Source organism: Ascaphus truei, chromosome 4 (assembly GCF_040206685.1).
Source record: "Ascaphus truei isolate aAscTru1 chromosome 4, aAscTru1.hap1, whole genome shotgun sequence".
Lineage (NCBI taxonomy): Eukaryota > Metazoa > Chordata > Amphibia > Anura > Ascaphidae > Ascaphus > Ascaphus truei.
In genome coordinates, this window is record NC_134486.1 from 111,676,599 (window position 1) to 111,700,389 (window position 23,791).

At 39.8% G+C, this 23,791-nt stretch overlaps 1 protein-coding gene across 1 annotated transcript; it reads left to right on the plus strand.

Moving 5' to 3' along the window:
• Positions 1–656: 656 nt before the first annotated feature.
• Positions 657–23,055, plus strand: LOC142493032 (uncharacterized). Its single transcript, XM_075596442.1, has 5 exons — positions 657–808; positions 14,399–14,453; positions 15,623–15,773; positions 16,972–17,138; positions 17,220–23,055. Exons 2-5 carry the CDS (start codon positions 14,451–14,453, stop codon positions 21,510–21,512), a joined length of 4,614 nt encoding a protein of 1,537 aa, XP_075452557.1. The 5' UTR covers positions 657–808; positions 14,399–14,450; the 3' UTR covers positions 21,513–23,055.
• The last annotated feature ends 736 nt before the right edge of the window (positions 23,056–23,791 follow it).

Here is a 23,791-nt window from a genome sequence, read left to right on the forward strand (position 1 = left end):
CTGCGTAACGCCAATAGGAAGCCACAGCATCATCTACTGTATTTCGTCTTCCTATTGGTCCATGTGACACAGGAGATTTCAATATTGGGAAGCCCTGGCGCTACTTATACCTGGTAAGTATTTTGGGGACAGGAAGTCCCGGGAAGCTGAATTTGATGTAATTCAGCTCCAGGGAAACCCTGGATCCCACCCTGGTAACAAAAAGAGGCGATTAAGTTGGGGGAGAGGGGGTGTTACACATCTGCTGCTGTAAGTCCGCAAAGTCTGAGAAGTCATTAACATCTGTGGCCAAGAGTTCGGTATTAGATGTAAGAATTGGAAATAACAAGTGCCATACATTGAACGCCTGCGCAAGATAATGTGTGGAGAAAACTGTGTCATTTTGAAACATCTCCTCCAAAAGGCAAGGAATACAGCCATGCCACATGTTGGAAACTCCTTATTGTGACTTGCAACCTTCCCACCATTTCCCAAACTACTTTCCAAAACCAGGGATGGATCAGTCGGTTAATTTTTTTGAACCAGGGAGTTGTCCCTTTCATTCAGAAATCCTCCCCTGTACATTATGCAGTTTCAACGTGCACCTCTTTCTTTATTAATGCATGTCCCCGTGATGTCATTTAATGTGGCCCTGTCTTCATGCCTAACTTGCCCATCCCTCCGAGTCATAAAATGTGACCGCCCAGCATATTTCCACTTGCAAGACTTGTTTGCCTTCTTTAAAGGATAGTAGCATTTTGTGGCAGGTGTCAAAGGCTCACTTCCAAAGTGTCAGGAGACCTGAATACTGCAGTCTGGGCATCCAAAGGTAAGACGGCAATCACCAAAGACATAATACTACACAGGCTTCATTTTACAGTGTGGATATTTTGTATACTATTTACATGCATAAAGTATTTGTACATTGTATGTGCACTTTGGTATGATTAGTATCTACTTCTCGAATGCTATGCCTATTATCATTTGTTAATGTTTATTCAAGAAAATGGTCATGATACATTAGGAATATATATCTATATATATATGTGTGTGTGTATATATATATATATATATATATATATATATATATATATATACCATCATTTGTTTCACTATCATAAAAGCATCACTAAGGAAGTATATGGTCTCCAGAGTTGTCATTATCTGATAATTTAAGAAACCCTTGGATTGTCGACTTTTTGCCTTTAATATAATGTGTGACATTTTAATAGCTATTAGAAGCACAAGAGTGAGACATTAGAGCAGTTATTTTTTATCATTGTTATGTATACTAAATCTGAAGGAGGGAGTTTTGAAGTGAGAGAGGCTGCCATAGCTCCCCACCTATATGACAGACTGTTATGTCCAATACAAGTTAACTCTATACAAATCTAGTTTTATTATGGACAAAAATGCAACCTGAGCTGTCTGCATTGCTGTTTGTGTATAGCTTCTGGTCAGGCTTACGCCATTTGCTTAATAAAGCGGCACAAATACAGTATGACAAGCTGGCGTGCCCCCTGCATATGAGAGGTTGGAGCATAATTAAGGTGGAGTCAATTGCATTCCATAATCCATGAACTTAAGTGAAGCATTGTAAATATGATATAAGCTTTACCTCCACAGATTCAATGGGGGTATTGAACATATTGGGGTGTCTCCAGGATGCAAAATGTGGGCAAAAATTAACATCACATTTATCAAAGAAAAAGAATCCTATTGAAAAGGGATTTATTCATGAGAAATATTATTTTGCCCTGGTTTTGCCCCAGTTTTACAGCCAGAAGACTTTAATAAATAACCCTTCTGCTGCATTTCTAGTCACTCCGGCGCTGAAAAAGGTTTAGGGAAACTATACAGCAAACATTAGTCAAATAAACTCACTTGAAATACTTTTAATGACTAAGCAGCATCTTCCAAGGCAGTTTTCTTGATTTGTCAAACACACATCAAAAGCATCAGCATGAAGCATGACATAAATCACAGATTCTGCGCAGACGTGTGGCACAGAACTTTCTGTCGGGGGATAAACCCTCACTAGCGGAGCAGCCAGTGAGCATTGCTTTGATTTGCTCACTTTGCACTGCCGGCCCATCACCTTGCAAAGATGCTAGTTACAAATAAACTGAAAGTCTCCACACATCGCAGGATCTCTGTTGAAGTGGTTACTGTCTTCAGCCCTTCGTTGTTTCTCTTCTAAACGCTATGTACTGTAGTGCAGAGAAGCTGTGTAGGCTTATTGATCCTGGATAAAAATCGGTGGGTTAATAGCTTGCAAGGGAACAACAATCGGAGCTCGTCACAGATGTAAACAGCAAAAGTAGACACTGGAAAGTTCATATACTGATCATCTCACTGAACAGCTATCGTGAGGGTCTAGTTAAAGGTATCATTATCTAGATCAGCGGGGCGCAAGATTATTCAGGGGTTCCGCGCTCTTCCCCCAAGCCATTTAAATTAATGCTGGGGGATCGCGTGAGGCCTCTGCAACTTCACTTACCTTCTCTTCGATGACGCGTCGCCATAGCAACGTGACATCACGTGACCCCGCGACATCATTTGATGCTGGGAGCCGGAGAGGAGGTAAGGGGGGGGGCGTGTGCAAGGAGGGAAGCAGGAGGGGGGGGGGGGGGTGCGAGCAGGAAAAATTGTGCAGCGCTGATCTAGATAATATGCTGGTCCCTGCTGAACAATACAATAGGAGAGGGGTTTTCAACTACAGTCCTCCAGCCCCTCCCCCCCCCCCTCAACAGGTCAGATTTTCAGGATATCCCTGCTTCAGCCCAGGTGGCTCAATCATTCCCTGCTTCAGCACAGGCAGCTCAATTAGTGGCTCAGGCTTTAACCGAGCCAATGATTTAGCCACATGTGCTGAAGCAGGGATATCCTTAAAACCTGACCTGTTGGGGGGTCTTGAGGTCTGGAGTTGAGAACCCCTGCAATAAGATATTTAAACATACCTACACACATAGCTTCCTGTGTGACTTTTATTCTAGTTGAGAGATAGGATGTTGGTGATTAGAAAATCTTTATCTCCTACGTATTACAAATATATATGTTCCACTGTTTAAAAAGCCAGGACTCATATGATTACCTACAGTATTGTCCTAGCCTTGCAATGAAATAGGCAGTACTGTGCATGTGAAAGAAGAATAGCGAGACACACAAGGGTTAACTAAATGTCCAAATCCCTGGTGAAATAGGTGTAACAAGTATTGTATGTGAGCTATTCTCAGGATGAAGGTATGCCACTTGTTTTGGTTTGGAGTCAGCCAGAAAAGAAATCTTGATCAGATGTACTTGGAGAATGTGATCTTATTCAGCAGTAAAGTATGTGATCAATGCACAGATAAGGGATGGGAAGTGAGAAGGTATGTGTGGCACTGGGCAACGATTTCAGAGATTGACAGGGGGGTAAGGGGTTAGGAATGGAGAAGACAGGAATGCAGACAGACGAGTTGGGAGGTCTAAGACACATCCACTTGACAGAAAGAGTAAAGCACTGCAGGTTTAATGGTCCCATCACGACTTGTCTGGGGTATGACATTATCATATCAATCCCACCAAGCAAAGTGCAGAGAAAGAGCATCATTAAAAGGAAAGAACTGAACTCGTGTGTTATTTCTAACTTGTCATTGTTTGGTTTCTGTAGCACTTCAGATTAGGTTCTTTTAATCCTGGATGATTGCGAGGGACGGACTCTCAGAGACTGGTTCAGCCAGAAGAGTTATTTTAATCTCTCAAATAAATGTAGAGACCTGAAATGACATGAACATATTTGAATTGTTGGACTTGGACGTCTACCATTTGAAAGCTAGGTTTGACATCTGGTTAATCACAATCTCAGTCGCTTCTCTCTGATGCCACCAGTGTAAATAGAGCGTAAACAGGCCGTGCAGCTATGATGTAGCTTTCTCTACAAATTCGCATGTATTTGGCCAAAGACTGTGTCCATAGAAAAGAGCATTCACAATACTGTTGATCTACTGCCACCGAATCAAGTCCACCCGCCGGGAAAACGTGTGAACATCTGGAAACAACAGCACTCCAATGCATAAGAATATACAACATGTATAATAGAGAATTAACATTTCGGTCCAACCACCGACCTTTGTCTTTTGGCCTGAAACATTGATCCTCTTGAATACATGTTGTATATTATTTTGCAATAAGACCATTGGCGGGCTGATATTCTTCTTTCTTGACCAAAGGCTGACACAGTGTTTCCAATGCCTCACCGTGTCTAGGGCTGCCAGCGCTCCTGGAGTTAGTGGCAATGTTTTAACTCCAACTGGTTGCAACAGCGAAATATCCTGGTTTGGGGGTATTGCGCCTTCTTAAGCTTTCAATCTTTTTAGAAACAAGTGTGAGCATGAAGTGAGTAGTGAGAAGGAAGAGAAAATGAAATACATTTACAGTAAATTATTGGATTGAAAAAAATTGATACATCAAATGACCTTAAATGACATTCTTCAATCTGTTCATTTTTATATAAATATAGTGATACACTTTTACTAATAGGGTTATAATACAAATGTAAACATCTGGATATAGCACCCATGCTGTAATAATTATTTTAGTTCAACAAAAAAGCAGATATAATGTTATTAGCTTTGCTGTTGTACTGTTTTATTTGGGGTTTTTTGTTTGATTGCATAAATATTCTTTTTTTATGTTAAAAAAGTAACACAAATTAAAAATGTAAAAAAAAAAAAAAAAAGGCAAATGAGAAGGGCAAGAATAAAAAGTGAGGCTGACGCTGTTTTGCACAGAGCGTGATCAGTATTCATGTGTCCTAACATGATTATCTTTTGTGTACTTGTATTGTAAAGCACTCTGTACATAGCTGGAGCATTATAAAAGTGACCTTAGTGATAACATAGGATTCCGGCAGGTTAGGAAGCATCAAGTCTCAACCCTAAGGACCAATTTTCTCCCCAGCGTGCACCTGTGTTCACACTTTTGTTTCAGGTGCACAAGGATCAAGCACAGCACAAACATATGTGGTCTCTCTTATAGTAGATCATGGGAACTCTAATTTCATGAAGGAAGAGGAGATCTGCCCAATCCATAGCCCCTGAAACACAGGGGTAGTGGTCTCTCAGCTGTCTTCAGTTTTTATTTAATGTACGGGCTGATTGTGGTTCTGCAGACTGCTCCACTCCATCACTCTATTCCCCTCTCGAATACATTAGGCTGACTGTCTGGGTTCATCAGCTCTGTCTAAAACCATCTATTTTCCCTCTTTGATTAGTGTCTTTCTGACCATACTGTGAATGAGCCTAAAATCTCTACTCCTCATTCCTTTGTTCATCCTTAATGACGCTGGCATCTCTTTTTGCAATCTATGCTTCTCTTAGGGTATCTCCAGTCACAGGGGTGTAAAAAGGAGGTGCGTCGATCTAGATCTGCAAGCATCCCACTAACTTTGGCTCCACTATAAAGCTGTGTTATTCTCACAGAACCAAGCATTACACTTGAACCTATAAATAGGAAGCCACTACCACACTGTACTTTAAATGAATTTTTAAGCAGAGAAAGGCCTCTTTCTTGAAAATGAACCTGTTATAAATCATTCACCCCAGAGATAGCTCTTGTGCTGTTTTCTTGGTATGGGAAGTACCTCAGTATTTTTGTGTGTGTATCTCCTTTTAAGCCCTTACTGTATGTGTTAATCAAGTTATGAGTGTGAAAATGACCATGAAGAAATTGGATGCTTTTTGGGGTATTCACATTTCCTTTTTCAAATTTGCTTTTTGCGCTGTCTTTTACAAAAATTGGCTTATTTTCACCTGGTGTTTTTGTAGCGCTCTTGTGGAATTTGGATACGGCAGCAAACGTTTGCTTACGTCGAAAACGGGGGGAAAAATTCCGCAAGCGGCTTTCGTGACAGCAAAATTCCGAAGTAATTCTTGCACACTTTTCACCGTTGTGAAAATGTGCAAAAAGCTTCGTGAAATAAGCCACCGCAACAATGTACATCTCTCATACTAAGGTGGCAACGAAGATTGAAAATCTAAAGAGCTTATTATTCCATCAAGATGTGAGATACCGCAGTTTCTACTTATAGTATGTAGCTTAGAAGGGCAGTGACAATTGGCTTATAACATATACATATTTTAATTGGGAACAGCGTACCGAGTGACTTAGCTTCCTTAAACAAATGTAATCCTCCTTCAAATGAAAATTCCACTCTTCTTTAAATGAATAAATAATATACTATTCTTTTCATATGAGAGTTTAAATTCTGCCTTTTATTTGCTTGGTTTTCTCTACCTTTTGCCTATTTGGCTCTGGCCCCAGGATGACATCATCAGTTCCTGTCCCCTCTCAGTGACCCAAACAGGAGAAGGGGAACGAGCAGGGGCGTAGCCAGTACTTGCTCAGAAATGTGGCATTTAATGAAGCCGGTAGGGTGCAGGGAGACAATGAGCAGTAGACACACAACTAAGGAGCAGCACATGATGACTACGGTATGGTACGCTGCTGCAGTGAATTCTGGGGCATAACTTTCTTGGGCTTGGTAGTTATTGGCTTTGATTTACTGTGCTTCTTGTTTCCAATGGAATCAATACAGAGCTCCAGTTAAGCCCTGAACAATGATAACAATATTTTTCTAATCCCGATTTTGCTTGGTTTTCAATCCGTAACCAAAATGTAACTTATTGAAACGACTATTGGCATAAATTCATGTTGCTGCTAAGAGGGGGGTTGCACCTTTAAGAAACGGATGTAGGATATTGGGCAGGATGAATTAAAGAAGAATATCCTACCATTTTTTTTAATCAAGCAAAATATGAGCAAAAAAAAAAAACCAAAACAAAAACCTTTTTTTTTTATAAACCGGTCAAACTTTTGGGTGTGCAAATGATTCTTTGGAATTAATGCACAAAAGTTAAAAAAAAATGTTCAAACGTTGAGAAAAAATTATTATTAATTTAGCATTTTCCTAATTTTTAAAATCTTTTTATTTTCCCTAATTCTTTCATAGTTCAAAACAGAAGCAAAACAAATAAGTTTCCGCAAAACCAAAACACGGGTGGTTAATAACAGGGTTTACACCCTATTGGATTGTGGGTGTGGCTGAGGGCTCCTCTCCTTCCACTGCATATATATTCTCCTCCAGATCGATGATCCCAGTCTGTCAAGTTAGTTATTATTACCAACCCTCCACTTTTTTTCTCTAATCTTTATCTGATGGGTGAGCTCTCATTCAGACCTGGCCACTACTGGGTCATACGAGCCAAGCTTTCCATCGTTAAATCATCCGTATCCCCTCCCATATCCATCACCTGTCCTGCGGACAGCCACCCAGCCATGATCTGTTAGTTAGTGAATCATTATGTAGCCATCTCTACATTTCCCAAGAAAAACCTTTGACCCCTTTTGAAACTTGGAAAGTTCTTATCCATTCAGGATTTACTTTTTTTTAAGTGAAATTCAGTTCATTAGTGACCTTGGTGATAAAATGATTTGGTTTCCCAACATCTAGGAAGCCGTATACATACGCCACAAAGTGACACACATGACAAAAGTCAAGTTTGACACAAGTGATATTTTTCTCAACAAAGTTTTCCTATCATTGTTTAGACCAGGGGGGTCAACTCCAGTCCTCAATCCCCCCCGCCCCCAACAGGTCAGGTTTTAAGGATATCCCTGCATCAGCACAGGTGGCTCAATCAGTGGCTCAGTCTGAGCCACCTGTGCTGAAGCTGAGATATCCTTAAAACTGACCTGTTGGGGGGGGGGGGGGTCTTGAGGACTGGAGTTGACCACCACTGATTTAGACCACACTGTGACCTCTTGGTCCCTGCACCGGCAGCCACCTAATATTGCATGTAGATTACCAAAATCAGGTGTGTTTTATGCAGATCCAGAGATCCTTCCAGTTATTGAAAATATGGGGCAAGTTATTTGTACTTGTTCACATAAGAATTCGCCCTGTTCATAACTGACAGGTACGGTATTAACAAGTTTACAAGTCCGTGTAAACGGTTCAAGTTGCTTCATTCACATTGCGCTGGTAAACCAAGACTTGTCCAACGGAGGGAAAACTTTCCGACAGTTTAAAAGGATAAATAATGGACACGCTTCTCTAATTATAGCCTTAGAACATAGCTGTCTGATAATAGACACAACACTTTTACTGAACAATAAGGCCCAAACTACGTTTTTGTGACACCATATAAAAGTCAGTAGAAAACTATACAAGGTTATAAAACTGATTTATGATATTTGTTTTAATCCAGTCATGTTTTATGTAACACATATAATGCATAAATGGGAAGGGAAAAAAATGACACATTTTCACGTAGTTATTGGCAAATAATCTGATAATATTTTTGCCTTGTTTAGCAGTGCATCTATAGTTGAAGAACTTGCAATTTAACTTTAAAGTTAGTGGTGTTGCAAAGCCATGAATTGCAGTGTAGTTATGTAATGCAAGTTGTTATAACAGTGTGTTTTGAGTTTTATTTCCCATGTGGAACCCATATGCATATGATCCAATTGTTGAGGCACCTCGTGAGTTTATCAATAGTTAAGTTAATTAAGGTTCAATTAAAACTAGTTATAAACAAATGACATTAGCCAACTACATATGAGGCAGAGGCTCGAAACTTTGGAAACAAATAGTTACTAGTTGCTGAGTCACAGTTATGGGCTGAAAACATCCATCGCTTAGTTATCTTCTGCTCTGTGAGTCATTGACTGTAAACTATAACTTAAACTCTGTGATCCTCACATTCATGACAAGAACAGGTAATAAAATAAAAACACTATGTCATTTGCTGTATGACGTTAGGATGAACTAGATTGAAGCTGTGTCATGGGAGCAGCCTGTAACTAGGAGACCCATCGTAGGTCATCTAATTTCTCATCCTGTGACCCATAATATAAGCTTGATGCACAGGTGGTGCTAGACAGGAATATATTATTGGCCTACATTTCGTACTGTATCTACTCCTACAGTATTGTGTAGCAAGTCACTCAACCAAGACAAAAAAGAATCCTGCATTTTGTGTTACTTTTCTACTTTGTTTATTCTGCACCGATTACTTTCTCTGGAGATCCAGTGTTATGGAGATCATTTGAAATGTATCACTGGTACTTCCTTGCTGGCAAGCCAATCAATATCACCCTCAGATGTGTCTGCGTTCAGCCAGTCACATCCAATGATGTTGCTAGTATCAATAGATTCTCTTCCAAGGCTTCCTGCCTGTGGCCATTTTGGTCTCCTTGGCCCAATAAAGACTCATGTTAATATATCATGGGAATATCAGACTCCTCCAATATTAACCAGATTCTCTAGTTCGAAATACTCGGAAAACAAATGTAAGTTAATAAATTCAATACATAGACATATACATGTTTAGAATACAGAAGTAAAAATAATTAGAATTACATTGAGATTAAAGATTTGTAAAACACGTCTGGACATTTCTTACTCTGTGTGTGTGATTAAAATGAGATTTTATATAGCAGATTGTCGTATCCCAACACAATTACATGTGTTTATGTTTGGGAATCACTTCTGGGGCTTGGGCAGTAGGCATTTTCTTAAGTTTCTTATTCCGACAACCAACAGTGCCCCAATGTAATTTTTACTTTTTGTTATTATATTGTGTAGTCCAGTGTTTCCCAACTCCAGTCCTCAGGGAACCCCAACAGGTCAGATCTTAAGGATATCCCTGCTCCAGCACAGGTGGCTCAGTCAAAATGACTGAGCCTCTGATTGACCCACCTGTGCTGGAGCAGGGATATCCTTATGACCTGACCTGTTGGGGTTCCCTGAGAACTGGAGTTGGGAAACACTGAGTGTAGACACTAGCACCCATTATTTAAGAGAGTGGTCCTCCGCTTTCATAATGCCATATAACTTGTATAATGTCAGCGCGTGCCTAAGTCACTTGCTGTGTGTATACACGGGGCAACTCTGAGAGCGGATGCTTATTTTGAAGAGGTAAGCTGTGCGTTTGCACCTCTTAGCTTCTAACTAGCTAATGTTTTACACTTTGTTTCATGCTACAGAACAGTGGTTCCCAACTCCAACTGTCACCACCTGGTTAGGTTTTTAGGATATCCCTGCATCAGCACAGGTGGCTCAGTCATTTTAACTGCACCACCTGCGCTGAAGCAGGGACCTCCTTAAAACCTGACCTGTTTGGTGGCCCTTGAGGACTGAAGTTAGGAACCACTGCAATACTGGGGATTGGTTTCAACCCCATCTCTGTTAGAAAGACCTCCACCACATGGCAGCCCACTCTGGCAGCAAAGGGGTTAGATAAATTGGAAGAAGAGCATTCTCGAGGGTCTTGCTGGCATAGGTGGGAATATAAAGCATATGCTATGAGAAGGTCCATTCGTTTTGTTTTTAACCATACATTATCCACTGTGAGAACCTGAAGGAATGTGGGCGGTTCACATTTTTGTCGCTTGCTACATAAGGGTTATAGTAGTGATATGATAAGCTTGTAACCAAAAAACAGAAATGTCCTAGAGCGGAGGTGTATCTTTCCCTAGATTCATATATACAGTATATACACACATGATCAAAAACCGGGTGAACAACCGTGAAGTGCCAAGTGTCCAACCTTTATGTACCTTTTGTTACAATGCTTTAAATGTCAAGAATTGGCCTACAGTGAAATATAGCGTTGGATACTACCTCCAAAATATTTTTGACAGCGACACAGCAACAGTCAGCACTTTTAGCGCATAGAAATAATTATTTTCTCCTAAGAATTCCTTATTATAATCTGTACTTCCGTCCCTTCTCCATGTCACAGTCAGATCAATAGCATAATTTAGCCAATGAAGTGATGCTATTAAAATCTCTCTCAGACTCTGTGGGGCCTATTCTAGCAGCTTCGATAACTTTGCTGCAATCTCGAACGATGTGGCATGTTCCCGCCGAACGGTTTGTCATTTGTGTTATCATGGCATTCAGAAAGAGTCTGAAACCATCTCAAATCGTGAGGTAGGAAAATGGCAATCCCGCTCAGGACAGCAGCGCCTCACTCTCAAAGCTCTCCCCGTACGATCTGGCCGCAGCTGCATAGAGAGCTTCACAGAGAGAGCCGCCTCTCCCTGCACAGCTCTCACAGGCGATCGCAGTGTTTTTATTTACATTTTAATACTAGTGTGCGGGAGCCGGGGGTCTCTGGAGCTGGTATTAATGCATATCAACTCCGGAGATTCCTGGCTTCAATCCGATGCATGAAAAATGCATTTTTTTTCTAAGTCCCACTCTCAAATCCCATCCCGCCACCTTTGGGGTGACGAGGAGAGATCTTTGATAAACTCGCTATTTCAGCGCCCCGATGAGATGCTCGTGGCTACTACAATAGCGTGATTTTATCAAAAGTGTGCTATTTTGCTATTTGTCAGCTCCCACTCGATTTGTTTGGCCAGGAGCGAGAACTCTTGGGAAAAAGCACTCCCCGTACGAGTTTGGCAACTCATTGAAGCTTTCTGAATAGCAAACTTGCCAAATCGTACGGGGGGTGCCAAAAAAACTCGAGTCGGTTATTGAAATTTATAGAATAGGCCCCAATGAGTGTTATTTATTACAGTGCGATAGTGCAGAGCAGAAACTCCCTTTAAGGTCGATGGGAGCCTCTGTGCAGCAGCAGCAGCAACAGATCAGCACGATTACACGTTTAAGAATATCCGCCAATGTTCAGAAGTAGTGTAAAACTCCCTAGCAATCTGACTCTAATGTCACAAACCTGAGCTTTGTCTTGATCTACAATACATACCCATTAATACCTTCAGAACCAAAGCTTCCCATGCCGGAAAATATTTGAGTCCCAATCATTTGAATAGAGCTAAACTCCACTTCAGCACTGGAAAGCGGCTGTTGAATAAGAGACATTCATAAGGGGAATCCTTACTGTTGAATAAGGGCCATTAATAGGGACAATCCTTACTGTTGAATAAGGGCCATTCGTAGGAGGAATCCTTACTGTTGAATAAGGGCTATTTGTACGGGGAATCCTTACTGTTGAACAAGGGCCATGAATAGGGACAAGCCTTACTGTTGCGTAAAGGGCCTTTCGTTGGGGGAATCCTTACTATTGCTATTTTGGAAACATCACGTAGTGTGGACGGCCTCTTTAACAAACCAGATCAACCCCAAATGATTGGGTAGTTTTTAAGAAATGATTATAGACTACACCTTTGAGACATTATCAGACAATTGCAATCTCCTTAGCTGGTTGTATCAAAAGCAGAAAAAAACAACTGTTACCTGTGAAAGAAATTAACTTGGCAAAGGTTGTAATGAGATAAACAGCTGCCACGGTTATTGATATTTCCATTTCCGCACCCACTTAAAAAAAAGGTTTTGCTGTGGCACCTAAGAACTAAATATTGCTACAGAACAAGTTGTTGGGTGGAAGTGTTCCAAGAAATACTAACCCATGTATTTCCTACCTCCTAAAACTTCAGCTCGTATTTGCATAATTTTGTTCGGCTTTTGATCAGGTTACGATGCAACGATAGTTGGCGGATACACTGTACAGCAAAGTTGCGGTGCGTTTTATTTGGGATAGGGATACACTGACTTATTTGGACAAAGTCTCAGCTTTATAAAGAGTGAGAACTGACTGAGATCAGGATTTTCTTTGAGTGATTGTAATAACAAAGAGCACAGCACAAAAGGCAGCAGTATATTTAAACAGACTGCTCTGTACACTAATTGGTCTTAAAGATGCATTGCCTACGTAATGTTATCATTGTATTAAAGGTGACAATTACACTATTTCTCAGGGGAAAATGCAGACTCGTCAAACCTTATTTATTTTTATTTATAAAATATTTTACCAGGAAGTAATACATTGAGTTACCTCTCGTTTTCAAGTATGTCCTGGGCACAGAGTTAAGACAAATAATACATGGTTACAAATATAGTGAGATAAGTGAACAGGGTATACCTTATATACAATACATGGCATGCACAGTTAAAGAAATATATATTATAGGCTTATGTAACAGTTACAGACCAGATTAAAATGTGAGACAGCTTTAGTTTGGAAAGAATTTAACCTTCAACAATGAGTTAAAAATACTTGTGAGGAATCATTCGTTTAGTCAACATATAAACCACGTAACTTTTCACATAGCACCTACAGTACAGTATGTGAACTCATAGAAGTTATGTGTGGCTGCACCTTTATAGTGTGTGTATCGCTACTGATGCTGCACTGGTGTGGTATGAAACGATGATTCAAAGTCTAACAAAATGTGAGGAGGCCCAAGCACCGCCCTATCACTCACCTCGGTGTACTATTACATTTTGGGAGGGGTAGTTTGGAGTGATTGCACATGACACCCATTTACACAGTGATTAAAAGGAGGCGCATGTCAAAATAAATACACTTAGAAAGAGACAAGCCATGGGAAAGCAATTACATGATGTGTTTCCTTCAGGTCTCACTGTTTCAAAGTAAACTTTACTGTGTGGTCATAAGGTCAGATTGCTTCCAAGTGATGTCAACAACTGCTCTCAAAGCACCAGGCTCACAAAGCCCTGTAAAGTCAGGACTCATACTGTATGTTTCCTGAGTTAACATGGCATCCTCCAAGCTAATTGTATGCAAAAACAACGTCCAAACCACACCTTGTTAGCATACAGTAGGCTTGATATCACGCTATTGCAGCATAATGTGGCATTATCTTCCAATAACGTGACGCTATGCCAGTTATCCCTATTGAGAACCTGACATAGGGCTTTTGCTGAAGTGGAGAGAGAGAGGAGAGGAAAATAACGCGGTGCTATTTAAAGTATGTCTAACTGTTTCGATACACTCATCCAGACACTGCAAAAGCCCTATTTCAGTGTCTGGGTAGGAGTCACGACAAGTTTCAGTACAACTTAATGAATTATCTAGAAATGGCCGCGCAAGTCCAGTAGCGATAGTGCAGAGTAAATGAGTACTTCAGCATGTTTGGGGTATAACTTAAATAACATAACGTTACATGACCCCATGTTAACCTTAACAGGCTTTAATAAATCTACATTGTTGTGATACTGACTTGTTGCAAGTCACTGTCACTAACATTCATTACAGTGAACACAATGCTCTTTAAGGGAGTAATGGCTGAAAGTTATGTATTGTCCTTTGAAGATATACCGGTATTAACATGACATTAACTGGGCCAAAGCAGGTGAAAGGTTTCCGAGTCTGCCATGTCAAATTGGGCTCTACTGACCATTTCCCTTAAAGATGGGCGAGCAAGTGAAAGGATATAGTAAAGGAATGTACTTATGTTTCTGCAGCATGTGGCTTGTTCACCTTTAGGATTGTGGGTGCATGTTTAATTAGAAAAGGCTCAGTGTGATTTAAAGATATCTTTGTGATTTCACTTTTGATCTCGTGAGAAATACACAAAAAAAACTTTCTTTCTATTTTGACAGGAATGTGAGGGATTGCACAGGCACAGCATGAAACTCTGAATCTGCAGGCAAAATGGTGAGTAAATTAATAAATGAATATTGCGGAAGCATATAAAACAGTAATGTGAAAATGAATGCTCTGGGATTGTGGGCTATGAATCAAATTAAGAACAACAAGTTGACACTGAGTGAGGCATTTTGAACATCTCTCTGTTAGTGCCACTGTACAGTGAGAGGTTTGGGCAATGTCAGTAGAAGTTGGATAGGTTACAATGTCACTCATTACTGGGGGAAGCAGGGTCGCAGACAGCTTTCCCGAAGCCCAGGACCAGAGTTTCCACTGCGCCTGGCCCAGGGCAGTTGTCCCGACTCTCCTCCCCTGTTGGCAGCCCTGGTGGGAGGTATCACATTCTATGATACTGGCCATCATTGTTTTCTGTTCTTAAACGACAAAGAAACTCCCAGATCATTGGCACACAGATAAGCATTACATGTAAAAAACATGATTAACATGATACCGTAAATTTGAGGCAGTTGCATGCTAAAACATAGAATTAAAAGATACATTCATTGGGAGCTTCATAAATAGTTATTATTTATATACTGTATGTTCACACATTACAAATGTAAAGGTAACTTATTGAAGTATTCCTACTGTAAAACTGTTGCGAAAGACAATCTTGCATGCAATGTGATTATTTTTGTGGGAAATCTGGTGCTGTTTTTTGTACCTATGTTGATAAATAACCCCCTTATGCTTTGCATGTATGCTTGACCTGCAAACCATTGTTGTACTCCCTCCCCCTCCTCCTTATCAACCAAACTCCCCTTTCCATAAACACTGACACAGCAAGTTGGGTACAACTGGCCACAGCCTTCTTGTTTCAATTTCAAGAATGGAAACAAAATATCTAAAGACTAAAAAGTAGATATCTAAAAAATATTGAGGTTTAGCAGCAGTGCGTGGCAGGTAGGGGGTTTGCTGCTTTCATTGATCTAAAAATCAAATGTATTTATTTATTTATTTTATTTATTTATTTATAAAATGTTTTACCAGGAAGTAATACATTGAGAGTTACCTCTCGTTTTCAAGTATGTCCTGGGCATAGTTAATATGACAAATAATACGTGGTTACAAAGACAGTTACATAAATGAACAGGGTATACATTAAATGCTTGCATGATGCATAGAAACGTAGATATCTGTTCTGCAAAATACTCATTTCAATCTTTCTCCCACTGCAGAGTAACTTGTTGGACAACCATAATAGGGTGCTTCTCACAGGACGCCCTGGAAGCATTTGCGATGTACTGACATTGGATGATGACAATGGGAGCGTTGTCGTTTCTAGCGTTAAGGATGGCCCAGTTGGCAATAACTTGGGACTGAAACAAGGTATAGTATTATTATTATTATTATTTAATTGTATGGTGCCATCATATTCCACAGCACAGTACAATGTGGGGACGAGGACAAAAATGTTAAATAAACACAAAGAGTGCATATAAGTTAGGACAAACAGACAATAAGAAGGTCATAAGGCGTTTACAATCTAACAAGATGCGGAATGGAAACACAAGACATTAAGTGTGTTTGGTGAAGGGAGGGAGTTGCTCAGCATGGGGTTTAGCTGTAAACTTGGGGATTCTGGGTATGTGGTTCTCAGATGAAAGTAAAATAAATAAATCAGGAAAGAGTTGTATAGGCCACCTTAAAAAAGGGATGTTTAGGGAACCTTTAAATATATGTATGGTAGTCTGGAGGATGGATAGAGAGAAAGTATTGAGGTAGGTGGAGAGACGTAGATCCTGAGCCGCGCATAGATTGCATGTGGCAGAGTACTTGGAAATTAGGTCAGAGATATAGGGAGTAGTGGTGTTGTGAATACCTTTGAAGGTGTATAGCTTTGTAGGACAAGTATCTTGAATTTGACTCTATAGAGCAGCGGTGCGCAAACTGGGAGGCGCGACCCCCAAGGGGGGCATGAGACTGAGTGCGGGGGGCGTGGGGTGAATATATATATATATATATATATATATATATATATATTTGTTTTACTTTTTCTGTTGGGCCAAGTTAAATCCCTATCAGCACACTTCCAGTGGGCACCACTATTGGGGTGTGATTAATGTATTTAGCCAATCCATCTGTAACTGCTTATTGAGCAGCTTGTGGGAGGTTAGTCTCTCATTATCAAGGTATTTAATCTCCCAGTAAGGTCCCTGTAAATTCACTTTTCGCTTTACTTGCATACATGTAAGTATCTTCACTGGTATATACCAGTTTTTAACTGCACTAAGTTACATACGTTTATGCTTAGTGTATTAACCCCTTCAAGGTGTATTTCACAGAACATTTTCATGCATTTAGCGTAGGGACCTGCTACTGAGACTTACCTTGACATTAGTTAGTAGGCTTGTCATTATTTGATCAAAGGATGCAACCAAAAGTCTCCTTTGTCATACAGACTTAGGTTTCACTATGTATAGGGGTGTAATGACTGAATAAAAGCAATTAATGGATGGATAATATGTTATGTGACCATCAACGTTTATTAAACTGCAAAATAACCATAGAATGTTACTCTTTGTAGGGGACGAACTTCTAGGGGCTACTATCTTCTTTGATAATCTGCAGAAGGATGAGGTTCTTAGTATTTTGAAAGCAACAGAGCCTTACAAAGCTGGCCTGCAACTCCATAGGAAAAATGAATCAACGTTGCCTCAAATCAGCCTTAATACAGTGCAACCAGACCATTTGGTGAGTCTGTCTGAAATAGTTAGCGCCACTAAAAAATTGTAAGCTTTAACCATTCTAATAATCCCTCTTGTTTTTTTATAGGGTGTCAAAGCATCAACATATGAGGATATCTTCAACAATAAGATTCGCAGATACCTTAAAGGATCCGTCTCCATGCAAGATTTGTCCAAGCCTAGCACAAATAATGAACAGCTGAAATCTAACACAATACAGGTTCCCAAAATGCATGTGGGTGGATATAACTCAGCAACTGAGTTACCTGGTATCTCCTCTCCAGACTTCCAAGGCCGTATCAAAGGCCCTGATGCAGAAAACCAGGGTTTCGGTTTCAAAGTACAGCAGCCAAGCATTGATGCCGATATACCCAGCATCAAGGGTCCCAGAGCTGATGTGAATATCGCAGCTCCAAAAGTGCAAGGGGAGTTAATGAATGTAGATGTTAGTGCACCAAAGATGAATATTAAAGGTTCACCAAGTAAAGGGAGTGGGCCACAAATTAAGATGCCTTCATTTGGGCTTTCGGGACCCAAAGTAAAGTCCCCTGATTTAGATGTAGACCTCAAAACACCTTCGCTAAATATTATACATAAACAGAATGGTATTCCAGATGTTGACATAGATGTGAATACTTCAAATCTGAAAGCTAATGTTCCTAACATCAATGTAGATCTGGATGGCAAAATAAAGGCTCCAGATGTGGACATTTCAAGCAAGTTAAAAAGTCCTGAAGGAAACATAGCTACACCTAACATAAAAGGACCGAAGTTTAAGATGCCTTCACTAAACTTTTTCCAGTCCAAAAAGTCTCTTCCAGATGTTGATCTCGCCATTCCAAAGGCAAAGGGAACACTCAAAAGTCCAGAACTGCATGCTGATCTACCTAAAGCATATCTGAAAGGTCCAGAATTACAAGGTGCAGACGTGAACATTAATGTTCCCAATGCAGATGTGAAGATGCCCAAATTTAAAAGTCCAGATGTGAATGTGAATCTTCCTGAGGCTGGTATAAAACTCCCCAAATTTAAAGGTCCAGAATTGAATGTTGATCTTCCAAAAGCAGATTTTCAAATTCCAAAAGTGAATGGGCCAGAACTGAATGTTGACCTCCCTAAAGCTGGAGTAAAAGGCCCCAAGTTTAATGTACCGGAATTGAATGTTAATCTTCCAAAAGCAGACTTAAACCTCCCAAAGTTGAAAGGTCCAGAAGTGAATGTTGATCTTCCAAAGACAGATATACAAATTCCAAAACTAAAAGGTCCAAATGTGAATGTTGATCTACCTAATGCAGATTTACAAATTCCACATTTAAAAGGTCCAGATTTTAATATTGATCTTCCTAAAGCAGATTTGCAAATGCCAAAACTGAAAGGTCCAGATTTGAATGTGGATCTTCCTAAAGGAGGTATAAAAAGCCCCAGATTTAAAGTTCCCCAAGTGAATGTTGATCTCCCTAAAGCAGGTTTAAACATTCCAACGCTGAAAGGTCCAGAGATCAATGCGGATCTTCCTAAATTAGATGTGAAAGTTCCTAAAATTAAGAGTCCAGATGTGAATATTGATCTTCCTAAGGCTGATTTTCAGATCCCCAAGCTGAAAGGTCCAGCACTGAACATTGATCTTCCTAAAGCAGATTTACAAATGCCAAAACTAAAAGGCCCAGAAGTAAATGTTGATCTACCTAAAGCAGATTTCGGGTTAGTTGATCTTCCTAAATTGGATGTAAATGTTCCCAAAATTAAGGGCCCAGCACTGAATGTTGATCTTCCTAAAGCTGATTTTCAGATTCCCAAGCTGAAAGGTCCAGCGCTGAATGTTGATCTTCCTAAAGCTGACCTACACATTCCAAAATTAAAAGGTCCAGAAGTAAATATTGATCTTCCAAAGGCAGATTTAAAAATGCCAAAACTGAAAGGACCAGACATAAATGTTGATCTTCCAAAGGCAGATTTAAAAATGCCAAAACTGAAAGGACCAGAAATAGATGTTGATCTTCCAAAGGCAGATTTAAAAATGCCAAAACTGAAAGGACCAGAAATAGATGTTGATCTTCCAAAGGCTGATTTAAAAATGCCAAAACTGAAGGGACCAGAAATAAATGTTGATCTTCCAAAGGCAGATTTAAAAATGCCAAAACTGAAGGGACCAGAAATAAATGTTGATCTTCCAAAGGCAGATTTAAAAATGCCAAAACTGAAAGGACCAGAAATAGATGTTGATCTTCCACAGATGAAAGGCACAGATGTTAATATTAATCTTCCTAAGGCTGATCTAAAAATGCCCAATCTCAAAGGCCCTGATATAAACCTTAATGTTCCAAAGCCAGAAATTAAAGGATCAAAATTTAAAATGCCTTCATTTAACTTGTTCAATATGAAAAAAGGATTACCTGATGCTGATTTAAGTTTGAAGTCTCCAGATTTAAAAGGAGGCATTGATCTTTCAGCTCCAGGTCTGGATATAAAAGCCCCAGACGTAAATATTAAAACACCTGATAAAAAGTTTAATACACCAAAATTAAAAATGCCTTCCTTTGGAATGTCAAGCCCAAAAGTTGAAGCTACTGGTTCCTTGCCAAATGTGCACGGAGACTTCAAAGGACCCAAGCTGGACATTAATGCTCAAAATGTGGACATGTCTGTTCCAAAAATTAAAGGGGATTTTAGTGGCCCAGAAGCAAATATAGAACTTCCAAATGCAGATATGAAAGGACCAAAAATACAAATGCCATCTTTCAACATTAAGGGTTCAGAACAAAACATAAATACACCAAAGCTTAAAATGCCCTCTTTCCAAATGTCAGGTCCCAATGTTCAAGTCCCTGATGTAGAATTAGATGGATCTTTAGGGGCTCCAAAGTTAGATATAAATGCCCCACAAATAAATGTTCAAGGCCCTGCAACAAAGGCTCCAAATTTGAAAATGCCCTCATTTCAATTTCCTTCCTTCCAAATAGGCCAAAATATCCAACCACCTGATGTACAGGTGGATGGGTCTTTACAGGCTCCAAAACTGGATATAAATGCACCCCAAATCAATGTCAAAGGCCCTGAGACAAACATAAATGCTCCCAAATTTAAAAAGCCCTCATTTCAACTGTCAGGTTCAAATGTTGACGCACCTGAGGTACATCTGGATGGAAAAATTAAAAAACCTAATATAGATGTCACATTATCTCAAGGGACTTTTAAAAGTCCGGACTTAAAGGTAAAGCCCCCCCGTGGAGATTCAAAATTTAAATTTCCATCCTTACGTATTTTCCACCCTAAATCTGGTCTTCCAGATGTGGACTTAGGTTTAGAATCTCCAACCCTGGGGGATATTTCTTCTCCAGAGCTACATGGAAATTTCTCAACACCTAATATCAATGCTCCGAATATCAATGCTCCGAATATCAATATCAAAAATCCAGATAAAAAGATGAGCATGCCTAGGTTTAAGGTGCCTACTTTTGGAAAATCCAAACCTATTTCAGGGGACTATGATGCTAAAATAAAAACACCAGAAGCTAATGTTCAATTGAAAAGCCCAGAGATCAATGCAAATGTACCCAGTGCTGGTGTAAAAGGTCCACGATTCAAAAGCCCTGATGCTGACCTAAAAGTTAGAGTTCCAGAACTAGAAGGGGAATTTCAAGGACCTGGTGTTCACGTTAAGGCACCAAAGATAACCATGGAAGGCCCAGAAGGTAATGTGATATTACCCACTTTTGCAAAAACTTCTGTGAACATGTCAGAGACTGGTATTAACATACCTGACAGTCAAATAAAAATACCTGGCATGGAGCATACCCCATCCCAGATAAAAGGCCCTGCATTTAATATGGAACTGCCATCTCCCAACATCTATGCTCCAAAGATAAAAGTACCAGTGCTACCCATCGGTAACCTGAATGTAAAGGCTCCGAAAATGAAAGGTGATGTGAATATCTCACCTCCAAAATGTGAAATTGATGAATTTGATAATCTGGAAATTAATGCAGATTTGCCCTCAGCACATGTGAACGCTCCAAAGTGGAAGGAGCCGTTCTCTGGTCAAACAGAAATACCGGGTGTTGACATCAATGCTCCAAAGTTTCAAAGCTTGAAGCATGATGACCAGACACTGGATGTCGATTTGCCATCTGCACATGTGACTGCTCCAAAGTGGAAGAAACCCTTCTCTGGTCAAACGGAAGAACTTGGTGAAGATATAAATACTCAATACAAAGTGCCTGGCATGAATGCTGCCAGAACTAATATGGAAATAGATCACAATTCCCCTAACAGAATGGACTCAAGTCCACGCTCTAAGTTTCCTTATTTCTTTTCCGAAAATAATTTCTCCTTGCCATCTGTTGACTTTGATTTCTCACCACCACATTCAGGTACATCATAGATTCCCTTTTAACAGAGGCACCTTAATATAAAGATGCTTTAGTTATATCCCTATAAGGAGACATGCCACAATAGTCAAGGTTACATGGGAACAGTTCCTCATAAGAAGGAGAATTGCTAAGTTAATAAACCAGATTTCATAGGGCCCCATCTTGCATGCTGTGGGCGTAAAGGTATCGTTATGACGCAGCTAGCATTTTAGAAGAGAGGTTCTATATGAAAATACCTATATTCCTTTATCTGTCTGGGATCTGTAGTGATCATACGAATTATGTATTCTGGCTGGGTAATAGGTTACAGAACTTTAATGAAGGAGCTGCCGTGTCAAATATTCACTCATTTATTGGTCAAGTATCAGAGGAGTTATGTTTGTGGTTACTCCTACATCTTATGTATTGTCCTATAGTCCTATACAAAGCCCTTACTTCATGTAAAAGTCAAAGGTGACGGAACATACTTGGCGTAACTATAACTGAACCAATCAGGTATAGTTCTAAAGTAACACCATTATGTAAGGAACTGCAAGTAGCGTTGTCAGTTATGTAAATACACCAGGGGTTCTCAACGTTTGTCATATACCAGATCACTTCAATATCAATCATCATTTGGACAACCACCACACTTAAACTTCACTCTTGTTTAACGATATGCTGAAATATGTGTAACATATATTTAAAACATACTGGATGCTGAAAGGTGGAAGTTAAGGTTGGTGGTTTCTTCTGCAGGATTTCGGTACTCATTTCTCTGATATATTTTGTATACTTTGTAAATTAATTTATTTTACATGTTTAAAGACTTGTTGTCAAAAACAGGGTTAACCACAAGTTGTCGAGCACTCAGGTGATTGGCCATCGCTTATCGTAACAGCCACCAGGTTTTACTGAATAATGTGGTACATAGTGCTGCATCTGTAAAGAATCGCATTGGCAGCTGTTATATGGAGAGATATTTGGGAACATTAATTTATACTGATAACACAATGTTGCCATCTGAGAATAGTCACCCAGGTCTCCGTGGCACTTTTTTAATTATTTACTGGCATCACTCCTTCCAACAAGCCTCCTGTTAACTCCTGGGAGAGTGGTAACACAATAGAATTCTTGCAATGGTCTCAAATCCCTCTAAGATTGTATTGTAGAGTCACGTGCGGCAGAAACGTAGCGCACTGACAATTTAAAGTGCGTTGTAACTGAAAAGATGTGAAATGATACTTCTTTTAGAGAAGGGGAAGAGTACTTCTCGTGGGACAGATGCTTCACGTGATTTTAATTTTGCAATGACAGTGTGACAATGCATTTGCCAAGTAACTCCAGATCAATGGTGTGATCAGGTCAATCAGAAAGTACTCTCTGTTACCAAAGGTACAAACAGATCAGCTAATGGTAATAGAAAACCAGGGATGGGTCAATATCACACTGTGGACCTTAAGTTAGATGGTAGATGTGACAGGTACACACACACACACACACACACACACACATACATACTGTGTGTGTGTGTATATATATATATATATATATATATATATATATATATATATATATATATATATAATCAAACATTAATGTAAAGCCCTGTATTTGTATTATAGTTTGTAATGTTTTTTTAAACATGATTTTTTTGGCTTCATGCAGATTAAATTTCTCTCCTGTATTATTTAATGAAGTTCCTAAGTTTGTATTGGCATGTGCTGGGACCATTTATGTTAAAACAATAAATGTATTATCTACAACAATGGTGTTAGATTTGTAACTAAATTGTGAGTGTGTGATTTGATACCGCCGCACATTGTGCTGAATGAAAGATTGTGGCTATTGTTTTTTTATTTCCTCAGTTTAAACAAGAGCATTGAAACAGTTCTTAAGTCTCCCTTCTGTAGGCAGGGTCTGAAACAGGTGGTCTCTGGGTACAGGACTGATGTCATCCTGGCTCATGGAGATCTAACTCCACGTGACCACCCAACCCCTCTTAAAGGCTCCTCAGCCTGCCTCTTCCACAGCCATAGGCCAGTAATATATTGGGCGCGCGCGTGCCTGTGCGAACGCTCGTGCACGTGACGCACACGTTTTGTGTGTATGATCCGTGCTGCTGTGAGCGACAGGCTTGGAAGGTATTGTGTGTGTGTGTCACTGTGTGTGTGTCCCTGGGGAAGCTGTGTGTGTATGTATATGTGTGTGTATGTGTGTGTTTGTGTGTGTGTGTGTGTGTATTAAAAATAAAAAAAGACATGCTGTGAGAATAAATTATTTATTAATATTTTGCACACATAAACATACA

What these genes read in the sequence shown, in the direction of transcription:
- LOC142493032 (XM_075596442.1), top strand. An exon ending in TAACTTGGGACTGAAACAAG is followed by an intron (nt 15,774 to 16,971) that starts GTATAGTATTAT and finishes TACTCTTTGTAG; the next exon opens with GGGACGAACTTCTAGGGGCT. An exon ending in CAGTGCAACCAGACCATTTG is followed by an intron (nt 17,139 to 17,219) that starts GTGAGTCTGTCT and finishes GTTTTTTTATAG; the next exon opens with GGTGTCAAAGCATCAACATA.